Source organism: Diabrotica virgifera, chromosome 2 (genome assembly GCF_917563875.1).
Source record: "Diabrotica virgifera virgifera chromosome 2, PGI_DIABVI_V3a".
NCBI classification, from domain to species: domain Eukaryota; kingdom Metazoa; phylum Arthropoda; class Insecta; order Coleoptera; family Chrysomelidae; genus Diabrotica; species Diabrotica virgifera.
In genome coordinates this window covers 216,548,408-216,560,458 of record NC_065444.1, presented here as the reverse complement: position 1 = coordinate 216,560,458, position 12,051 = coordinate 216,548,408, and the positions used below count along the sequence as shown (strand labels likewise).

Here is a 12,051-nt window from a genome sequence, read left to right as displayed (position 1 = left end):
AAGATGGTAGTCTTTTTGTAATATCTCATACTACACATTTCAACTGTCAAACCTCGTCTTTTCCGTTATGTCTCGTAAAAACCTAACTTGATTGGCCTATTACATAAGTTTTTGTACAAGGCAAACTAAAATCCGTTGCGTACGATGCGTGTCTGTGGACGGTTGCCTTTAGTTATTAGTTTAGTCATTTTTGTTCCTGTTTTATATTTTTGTTGGTAATTTTGCCTTGTAAAGTTTGATATAAATGGCGATTTTCAAGGTTCAAAAACACATGTAAAAAAGATAATTTTTGAAATTACGAACTACCTAAATTCAAGATCAAACCTTCTATCAGATACCTATAAGAATTTTTGGCACGTTTTATTCTAAAATATTGTTTTTTTAATTATTAATGAAGCGCATATGAGAGAACGGGCGATGCATTAACAACTAAAAAACAATATTTTAAAATGAAACAAGACCAAATTTCTTATCGGTAACTGATAAAATAAGGCTTGTTCTTGAATTTAGACACTTCGTAGTTTCAAAAATAATATTTTTTACTTGTGTTTTTGAACCTAGAAAGTCGTCATTTTTTGATTTTTTTTTTTAGTTTTAATTTGTTTATAACTTGGAAACGATTAATTTAGAGGAAAACATCACAATGATCCAATGAACCTAAAATAATGTCTACCCGGACGAAAAAATTGTTTTTTACTTTATCGTACTATATACGTAGTATAGTATAATAAAGTTATAGGATCGTGCAAAAAAAATTTTTCAGATTTCACTTTTTTCGACGTTTTGAGTCCCCCTGAGTCTAAAAAGCAAATAAAAAAAACATGTCGGAAGTATGTACGTACGTACGTACGTATGTACGTACGTACGTATGTCGCCACCGCCCAGCAAAAACTACTAAACCGATTTTGATGAAATTCGGTATGAGTAAGTTTAAGAGAATTTTGTCGAGAAACTAAGCTTTTAAAAAAAACCTCTCAAAGGGGGGCCGAAATAGGGGGGTTATTTAGGGCCCATTTTTGCAAATTTTGACCGAAATGAATGAAATTCAACTCAAAGTAAGCTCATCGATAGTTAAATAAAAATACGGAATTTGACATTTCCAAATTCAAAATGGCGGCCAACATGGCCGACCGCCCACCCGACACATTTCTCTGTTTATCTAAAAACTTGTTTAAGATAAGTTTAATTTGAAAAAGTCGTTATATAGCCTAAAGATGGGGCTATAAGAAGGATGTTATCGTTTTTCAGAAAAAGTTACGGGTTGCCTATATTTATGGGGTCAAATTTTGACATAAATTTGAACTAGATTTTCTCAAAAATGGCTCCAAGGAATTTTTTTATTTTTTGATATATTTTTGATATCCTATCAGTAAATTGAATGACATTAGTCATATATCTTAACTCCCCATAGGAGGGGAGTTATGAATTTTTTATAAAAAAATATTCGAGTGGCTGTAACTTCCTTCTTAATAGAAACTAAAATTTGAAATTTTGCAGACATATATGGTACTTTATTATCTATTATCACAATAAATTTTACCAAAAATATGGCTTCCGGTTGAACCGGAAATGAATAAAAAATCTTAATTTTTTTAGATACGCCCTGTATATTTTAACATATTTTGAAATAATGCAAAATTATCTTTCCAATGACATAAAATTCATTGCTGTAGCTCAAAAACTCGAAAAGTTACGGTAAATATAAATTTTGCTATAATCTTAAGTGTGTCCTCTCTCACGCGTTCATAGCAGAGCATTATTGTAGGGCAGTCAGTGAGGGTATTTGGCTCCGAATTCCATCCTATCACATTGATGTACTTGATATTTTCACAGTAAGTAGGGAATAGCTCAAGAAACAAAATCTACCCTATATGCTATGGCGCTTTTATCTTGGGGCGGTTCCCACTTCTTCAAGGGGGTGGAAAATTTGTTGGTCAAAATAAGCACGGAAGTGGCTAAAGAACCTATTTCTAAGCAAAAACTGGTCTATACTTTTTTTGAGAACTCAATATTTTTTGAGTTATGCGTAGTTGAAAATTGGCCATTTTCATTGAAAAATGACACCTTTTCGGACGGATTTTTTGTGAATACCTTAAAAACTATGCATCGAACTAAAAACACTATATAAAACATTTTTTAGATTATAAATAATAAAGAGATTCGTTCCTTCGTAAATGTTCTATTTATAATACAAAAAGAGATATGGTAGGTGAAAATAGTTTATTTTTTGGTGCATGCTCAAATTGGTGTATTCAATTTGAAATAACAGAGGAACGGTAGGTTTTAGGTGTATAATGCTACCAACACCTTTTGTAGTGTTTGAAAAGGCCTTTAAAACGAGCACCGTTAAATGTCGGTTACTTACAAACTAAGCGAGATATGGTGCAAAAAAATATATGACTAATGTACTTTAAGGAAAAATGAAAAGTACATACATTTAACTCCCCATCCACCATAATTTAAATGCATTGTTTTCCTTCTACAATACCTTTTAATATATATAGTGTTATTTCTACTTTCAAAAAGTTGAACGGGTTTAAAATGAATGGTTTTTGTAAAAAATGTGATCAAATTATAGAATTTTTAAATTTTCTTAAAAATCTTCCTTTTTCTCAATGTAATTCGAAAATAAAAAATATTTCACCCCTGAGAAGTGGTGGGAACTTCCCCCATGATAAAATCGCCATAGTATATAGGATACACCAGGGGTTCTCAATCTGTGGTACATGTACCACTGGTGGTACATTTCATTAGTTGCGGTGGTACACAAAACGCAAAACCACTGCCAAAATTCAGCATATTTGTAGTTAATTAGATATTATCTACCTCCATAGATCTTTAGTTAGGTGGTACCAAAAATAATTATAAGAATTTTGGTGGTACATGGCTCAAAAACATTGAAAACCACTGGGATAGACTTTGAATTAGGAGATTAGGCTACTCCCAAAATTTCATTAAAATCCATGCAGTAGGATAGAATTTGGAGATAATGTCTTGTTCTTAATCTCGCGCATTGACTGGCGTAATCGAAATAGAATGAAATGCAAATATTGTAAACTATTAATTTCTCAGAAAAATTAACTAATTTGAAATGAAAGTATGACTATAATATTCTATTGATTTATGCAATAATCTACACGTCTATAGTGTGTCCCCGAAATATGGCATCGAACATTTTCTCAAATGCAGGAATTAATGATGCGTAGAACCATAAAATACTTTTAAGTACAGTAGGTGTTTCTAAAATATCAAAATAACGAGTAACTTTGTTATTTTTATAGAATGCCAGTATCTAGTACCATAACGATAATAGATCGGTACGATAAAGTTCTCGGGCGGCCCTTCCGTCCAGCGTTTTTGTAGATTGTTTAAATTTTTTTTTTTAATAAATGTAGCAATAACTCCGAAATTATGGCATTTAGGTATAGGGAACATCCTATGAAAAATAATCAGTATCCCTTAAGAATTCCAAAACGAAAAAAATATACAGGGTGTTCTATTTGAAATAAGAAAGTTCATTAGATTTCGAGAAAAATAGAAAATTTGACAACAATGTAATTACCACTATAATATCGGCCGTATTAAAATACCCTCACCCACCAAAATCCATAAAAATCGTTCTAGCGGTTTCCGAGAAATGACCGTGTTACCAGATTTTTCGCAACCCTGTACATTAAAAATAATTAAAAATGTGCGTCCACTGATCGGCATTCGGTATGATTCATCGGTACGCATCGTAAAAGTTGCCTCTCGATGATGCGATCCGTTCGATGCGGATCAGTGGACGCAGTTACAAGTTTTTGTTCAAGGCAAACTAAAATCCGTTGCGTACGATGCGTGTCTGTGGACGCTTGCCTTTAGTTATTAGTGTAGTCATTTTTGTTCCTGTTCTATAGTTTTGTTGGTAATTTTGCCTTGTAAAGAGTTTTTATGGTTGGTTTGTATTTTAGGTTGCTTCCAGGAGAAGAACACAATGAAAATCATGAAAACAACTGAACCTTCATCTTCTAAAGAAACATGTAGCAGTGGAAACACTGGAGAAACGACATTAAATAATATAAATATGAAACTTCAGACTGGCCAAGGATCCTACATATGTGATATTTGTTTAAAACAGTTTTCCCAAAAACCCTATTTAAAAAAACATTTGAAGACACACAGTGGAGAAAGGCCTTATAAATGTGAAATTTGTTTTAAACAATTTACACAGGCAAATAATTTGAAAACACATTTGACAGTGCACACTGGGGAAAAGCCTTATAAGTGTGAAATTTGTTTTAAACAGTTTTCCCAACTAAGTGGTATGAAAACACATTTGAAATCGCATACTAAAGAAAAACCTTACAAGTGCGAAATTTGTTTTACCCAGTTTACTGCAGCATGTAGTTTAAGAAGACATATGATAATGCACACTAGAGAAAAACCTTACAAGTGTACAATTTGTTATAAGCAGTTTGACAAGGCACACATATTGAAACAACATTCAAGTACATGTAATTACACCTTACTCACTTACAAGTGCGAAATTTGTTTCGAACAGTTTAATCGAGCAAGTAACTTGAAAACACATATGGAATTACACACTGAAGAAGTTCCTTTAAAGTGTGAAACTTGTGTGAACGGCTTTGCTAGTCTATGCGATTTAAGAAGTCATTTGAGAACACATCCAGGAGAAAAACCGTACAAGTGTGAAATTTGTTTTAAGCAGTTTACTCAGAAAGGTCATTTCTATTATCACATGAGGGTTCACACAGGGGAAAAACCTTATAAGTGTGAAATTTGCTTTAAGAAGTTCAGAGCAATAAGTATCTTGAATAGGCACGTGAGAGTGCACATTGGAGAAAAACCTCACAAGTGTGAAATTTGTTCTAAGCAATTTATTCTTGAAGGTAATTTAAAAACTCATTTGAGAGTACACACTGGAGAAAAACCACACCAGTGTGAAATTTGTTTGAAGAGGTTTACCGAACGATCTACTTTGAAATCACATTTGAGAACACATACAGGAGAAAAACCTTACAAGTGTGACGTTTGTTTTAAGCAGTTTGCTCAAACAAGTACTTTGAAAAAACATATGAACTGCGCACACTGAAGCAAGTGCTAAAATTGAAGACCTTGATGCAAGAACCAGGCAACTCCATTTTTAACTGAAATTGAGTTATTGCATTCAGCATATAAAATTTGAAGTTGCGCATATTTTGGTACAAGAATCTGGCAAATCCAACGAATCTTCATTAAGTTAGCATAACAAAGGGCTTATCTGATCAACCATTACGGTGCAAGAATCAGGCAAGTCCAGGAGTTATGATCGCTTGTAATTGAAGATGTTGGAGTGGGGATAACGCTCACTGGTCCGGTGGTAGAGTGTTATTGGTGTTTAGGTGTTTTGTTTTCAATTTTGAGATTAAGAACACGTGAATTTCGTGTTTAGTACAATACGTTTTATCTTCAAAGAGAAGAAGTGTGAACAAAACGGAGATCCACTATACGATGAAATTATACTGGATCAAACGGATACCAGAGAAACAACCCCCCCCCCCTTCAGTAGCTGAAATGCAAGAAGCAGTTACCAGACTGAAAAACAACAATTCACCTGGATTGGACAACATTAGCGCAGAATTAATAAAAGAAGGCGGAGACTTCCTATTGAATGCGATACACGAACTTATAGTGAACATACGGAATAATAAACAACTGCCACAAGACTGGAATACCGGAGTAATCATTCCACTACATAAAAAGGGAGATCAGCTTCAATGTAACAACTACCGGGCAATAACTCTACTGACTGTGGCATATAAAATACTGTCAAATATTGTGTATGAGCGATTGATACCATATGCGGAACAAATAGTTGGGGGATATCAATGTGGTTTCTGCAGGCAGAAGTCCACAATAGATCAGATCTTCGTTTTGAGACAAATCTTGGAAAAGACTAGTGAATTTAATATAGAAACACATCATCTCTTCATTGACTTTGAGAGTACCTATGATAGTATCCATCGAGAATTTCTGATCAACGCCCTGAAAGAGTTTAATATTCCAACTCATCTCATTGATATAGTAAAAGAAACGCTTAAAATACAAAGCAGGGTTCGAATTCAAAACGCACTAACAGATACAATCCATGTTAGAACGGGCCTACGACAGGGAGATGCCCTATCCTGTATTCTATTCAACATTAGAGAAAATAATTAGAGAGTCAAAAGTCAACACCAGAGGAACAATAATAACAAAAAGTGTACAAATATTGGCATTTGCAGATGATGTTGATATCATAGCTAGAAGCAAAAGAGAAATGATAGAAGCATTTAATGCTATAGAAAGAGCGGCACAAAACAGTGGCCTAAATATTAATGAAATAAAAACCAAATACATGAAGGCCAGCAGATCGACAGGCCAAAGAAAACTAACAGATTCTGACAATAGGAGACTATAACATCGAAAGCGTAAAAAATTTTACATATCTAGGTTCACTAGTTACCGCAGATAACAATGTCAGCGAAGAAGTTAAGAGAAGAATACATATTTCTAATAAAACATATAATGGACTCATTAAACATCTAAGATCTAACAACATCACGACAAAAACCAAATGCAAAATATACAAAACCCTGATAAAACCGGTCCTTATATATGGATCAGAGACATGGACACTGACGAAAAGTGATTAGAACTTATTAGGTACGTTTGAACGAAAAATCCTTAGACACATATATTAAGGTTGTGAAAGAAAATGACGTATGGCGCAAAAGATATAATTTTGAACTATACGCAGCATACAACGAACCCGACGTCATACCATCCATAAAGATCGGACGTCTGCGCTGGATGGGCCATGTTGAACGAATGTTGGAGACCGAAACACCAAAACACATAATGAAGCAAACACCAGTATGGAGAAGGTCAAAGGGAAGACCCAAACTTAGATACATGGAACAAGATCTGAAAACACTTAAGATTACCCACTGGAAGAACAAATCAAGGAACAGAACAGAATGGCGGAAAATCCTAGAACAAGCCAGGACCCAAAAAGGGTTGTCGAGCTACTGATGATGATGATGACAATACGTTTTATAATATCGTCGGAGTCGGAAATCGAGAGCCATCCTCTTCAATATTCGGGCAGTAAATATGTTCCGAATGATTTGGATCAACCTAGTACAAGTTATGCACCGAATAGAAGTAAAATTAAAACAAAAGAAGCGATTTCGCAGAAACAAGAAACGAAAATGGGCGGCAAAAGAAATGTAAGGAAATAGTTAAGAGCCTGTGGAAAGAAGCATCTTAATTAAGTTAAAAAGGTTGTACCGAAAAGAACAGTGGGAACACGATGTATTTGCCGACTTAAATGTTTTGATAAAATTGATGAAACACTAACAATGTCTATTCTCTCCTCTTTTAACGAATTAGTAAATAGAGAGAAGCACATTTTCACAACAGTTTTTTTTACAACAGTTTTATGAAACAAAAAGGAGATATAATAATCTCCATGCATAATAATAAAGCAATACTCAAAGCCCTTGGATACACACCCTAAAAAAATGAGGGATTATTATATTTTCATTTACGTATTTCATTTGTAATAAAAAATATAAAAGCAACTACATTGTTTCATTTTTGAGTGTCTTTAAAAATGTGAACCATCAACCTGTATGACTGCAAAATTTCAAATCTGTATTTTTTTAATGGCCGAAATATAGGGGTTCGGACACCCATATAAAAATTTTTAGGGGGGGGGGACAGACGTGAACATGATGCACATTACATTTTGTATACATTGGATAACCATATATAGTTTATGTCACCCGATAAGCTAGGTGGGCCACGGCCCCCTGCCCATTTATAGGGGTGTCTTGATCTTAAATGCGACACACTGTATACATCTCATATAGCTCACTACAGTAATGAGTGGAGCGGGACGATTCGCACTGTGCGTCTCCACTCTATTTACAGTCACGTGATACGCTGTCAGATTTTGTAAGGACGTTTTAACATTGAGTCTTATGGGATTATTTTGTTAAACTTGAATATTTTATTTTGTAGTGATAATAACCGAATACAATTTTTAGAATTCATTAGTTATTAATTTATAGTGCAACAAAAATATTTTCTTTTTCGTTAATAAAGATTTATTGATATAAACTGCGATAGTGATGTTAGGTATACATAATCAAACTGATAATCAATATTGGAAAGTGAAGAATTTATATCAGATTAAGTACGTTTTTATTTTCTGTTTATATTAATACATAATATCCCTAGCGTGACACGGCACTTTTTTTAATGTTGCATTTAAACATACACGAAGTGTCCTTACAAACTTTCAAAAAACCGCCACCATGAGCAGGTCGGTCGATTTTGCTTTGACACTTTGTTAACGCTCAGAGCGAATAATATATATTATGGTTCAGTGTTTGTAGGCTCACTTATTACTATAGTGGATATGAGATGTAATATATTATGAGATACAGTAATCCCGCTTCAACCGCGGGGGTTACGTTCTGAAGAGAAAGGTGTGGTTGGTGAAACCGTGGTTGGTGAGGGATCCACGATCCAAAGAAGAATATGACACAGAATCCCAATTTGGATACGTATATTAGTACATAGAAAGAAATGTGATGAAATTATGTACATTATAATATAGGGTGTCCCAAAAGTAGCGGAACCGTCGAATATTTCGCGAACTAAACATCGGATCAAAAAACTGAAAAATACGTGTTCAATCATTTTCAAAAATCTATCCAATGACACCAAACACCAATCCCACTACACCCCCTGGAGGTGGGGTGGGGGGTAACTTCAAAATCTCAAATGGAAACCCCCAGTTTTTCTTGCAAATTTGGATTCGTTACGTAAAAGCAGGTAACTTTTATTCAAGACATTTTTTCGAACTGTGGATAGATGGCGCTATAATTGGGAAAAACAATGTATCCTGATACCATAGGTAATTTATGGAAACGGTCTTATATCTCACGAAATACACTTCCAAATGAGAAACCAAAAAACAGATTTTTAATCTACTTTCAAAACCTATCGAATAACACCAAATATGACCCTCCAACCCACCCCCTGGAGGTGGGGTGGGGGGTAACCTTAAAATCTTAAATAGCAACCCCCACTTTTTATTGCAGATTCGGATTCGCCATAAAAAATTAAGGAACATTTATTCGAAACATTTTTTAAAATTTCTGATAGATGGCGCTAATAAATCGTATTTTTCCAATTAAAGCGCCATCTATTAACAATTCTAAAAAATATTTCGAATATATGTTGCTTAATTTTTCGTGACGTATCCGAATCTGTAATAAAAAGTGGGGGTTGCTATTTAAGATTTTAAAGTTACCCCCAGGGGGTGGGTCGGAGGGTCACGTTTGGTGTTATTCGAAAGGTTTTCGAAAAAGATTAAAAATATGTTTTTTAGTTTCTTATTTGAAAGTGTATTTCGTGAGATATTAGACCGTTTCTATAATTTACCTATGGTATCAGGATAAATCGTTCACAAAAATTCACATCAATCGTTCACAGTTCGAAAAAATGTCTTGAATAAAAGTTGCTTACTTTCACGTAACGAATTAAAATCTGCAAGAAAAACTGGAGGTTTCCATTTAAGATTTTAAAGTTAATGATTAATTAATTAATTAATTTAACGCGACTGGTCAAATTATAAAAAATATATAAAAATAATAAAATAGTGTAGGAAACAGAGGTTGAACCTTGCAAAATGGACACAAGTCCGGTTTTATTTTTTTTCTGTTATATCAAGGGGTGCTTATTATAAGACTAACTTTTTCTGAAAAAATTTCGCCCCGGAACCCCCCCTTTTCACCCCTTTAAAGGGGGTAATTTGTGGTTTTTGCGGAACGTAGCCCTTCCTTTACCTTTTACAAAAATTATTTTTTATAGAAATATGAAGAGGACTATATTTTCTACGATTTATTCCCGACAGCATATGTCTATCATCCACTGTTTAGCGGGGGTGGCGCCCCAAAGTTGACAAGTTTTTAAAAAAGATGTTTTTAAAAAATATATATTTTTCCCTAACTGTAACGGAAATTAAGAAGAAATGCTGCGGCAATTATGTACAAATAAGTGACTGATTTTTCGGTATAGGTTTCACTTAAGGGTAATTTCCCTATTTTTAATTACAGGGTGTTACATTTTAAAAAACCCATTTTTATACCATCTTAACCGTTTATGCTAGAGTAAAAAGACTTTCAGCGATTACCCATGTACTGGTGCTATTTACAAATTTGTATAATGCACCCCCATTTTTTCCCCGGAACCACCCAAAAAAAGAATTAATAAATAAAGTGATTTTCTTGGAATTCTTCACACACAATGCCCTTTATTAATATGCTTCATATATCATTGTGTGCACGTTATTATTACCCATGCATGGACACCAAAAGCGATTTCCTAGTGCAACCCCTGTAGCCAAAAAAAATTAATAAAATGGGGGGTTGAAATTTTTTTTTGGTTTTTTGGTTTTTGATTCATATCGGCACATGCTTCATCAATAGTGCTTTTCAAAAATATATATGGTTATTGCAACATCCCTGCGGAAACCACCCCTATCCTTGAAAATATACTGCAGAAACTACCCCTATCCCTTGGCGAGGATGTTTTTACGATTTTCTCATTACCTATGCATTCTTTTTAAACAAAACTTATACAAGGTTAAAGACCACCATTTACTCTAAAAATTAGGTCCTCTTTATTTTTTTCGTATAAGCACCCGTTACGGCACAGTGGCGCCGTAAACATCATATATATGCTTTTTGGCGGGTTCCAGTTTTTGTTTTGTTTTTCGTCATCTGTTCGTTTTATTAATAAAGTACTTATGTAAAATAAAACAACACAGTGTAACCTACAAATTATAACTTATGCACATTTTACATTCTTTGCGCCCCAAAGCCGCAGTGGTGGCCCAAAATCAATTTTTGCATATTTTCGCCACCTACACGCATTTTATTGCATTAATGCTATCTTAATAGCACAATATTCACCCTTAAGTGGTCGCTAAGCAGTGGCGGGTCCAGGAAGAGGTGATGGGGGCGATCACCCCCCCCCCCTTCTCAAACCAAGTGATATATTTAAAGATTCTAAAAATATTCATTTATTTTTATAGAAATACTTATATTATATTATTAATTTTATAAGAATGGCGTACTTTTTATGCTTTAGAGACAGTGGCGGATCCAGTAGCGTTAAGAGGGGGTGCCAATTGGCTAAATTTCTATAAAAATAAATGAATATTTTTATAATCTTTGAATATAATATCACTTGGTTTGAGAGGGGGGGAGATGATTACCCCCATCACCCGTCCCTGGATCCGTCACTGCTTAGCGACCACCTAAGGGTAAATATTGTGCTATTAAGGTAGCATTAATGCAATAAAATGCGTGTAGGTGGCGAAAATATGCAAAAATTGATTTTGGGCCACCACTGTGGCTTTGGGGCTTAAAGATTGTAAAATGTGCATAAGTCATAATTTGTAGGTTGCACTGTGTTGTTTTATTTTACATAAGCATTTTACCAATAAAACGAACAGATGACGAAGAAAAAACAAAAACTGGAGCCCGCCAAAGCACATATGAGGTTTACGGCGCCACTGTGCCGTAACGGTTGCTTGTACGAAAAAAATGGATAGAACCTAATTTTTAGAGTAAATAGTGGTCTTTAACCTTGTATAAGTTTTGTTTAAAAAGAATGCATAGGTAATGAGAAATTCGTAAAAACATGCTCGCCAAGGGATGGGGGTAGATTCTGCAGTATATTTTCAAGGATAGGGGTGGTTTCCGCAGGGATGTTGCAATAACCATATATATTTTTGAAAAGCACTATTGATGAAGCATATGCCCATATGGATCAAAAAGCAAAAAACAAAAAAAATTTCAACCCCCTATTTTATTTATTTTTTTTTGCTACAGGGGTTGTACTAGGAAATCGCTTTTGGTGTCCATGCATGTGTAATAATAACGTGCACAAAATGATATATGAAGCATATTAATAAAGGGCATTGAGTGTGAAGGATTCCAAGAAAATCAC

At 34.3% G+C, this 12,051-nt stretch overlaps 1 protein-coding gene across 5 annotated transcripts in view; it reads left to right on the top strand.

The window, feature by feature from the left end:
* LOC114333974 (zinc finger protein OZF-like) overlaps window positions 1-7,604 on the top strand; it is a 231,802-nt gene extending 224,198 nt beyond the window's left edge. For all 5 annotated transcript variants that reach the window (XM_050643103.1, XM_050643099.1, XM_050643104.1 and 2 more), the window contains one exon: window positions 3,951-7,604. In XM_050643103.1, the coding sequence (XP_050499060.1) occupies window positions 3,951-5,092 (1,142 nt within the window). In that variant the 3' untranslated portion in view covers window positions 5,093-7,604. The remainder of the gene's footprint in view (window positions 1-3,950) is intronic.
* The last annotated feature ends 4,447 nt before the right edge of the window (window positions 7,605-12,051 follow it).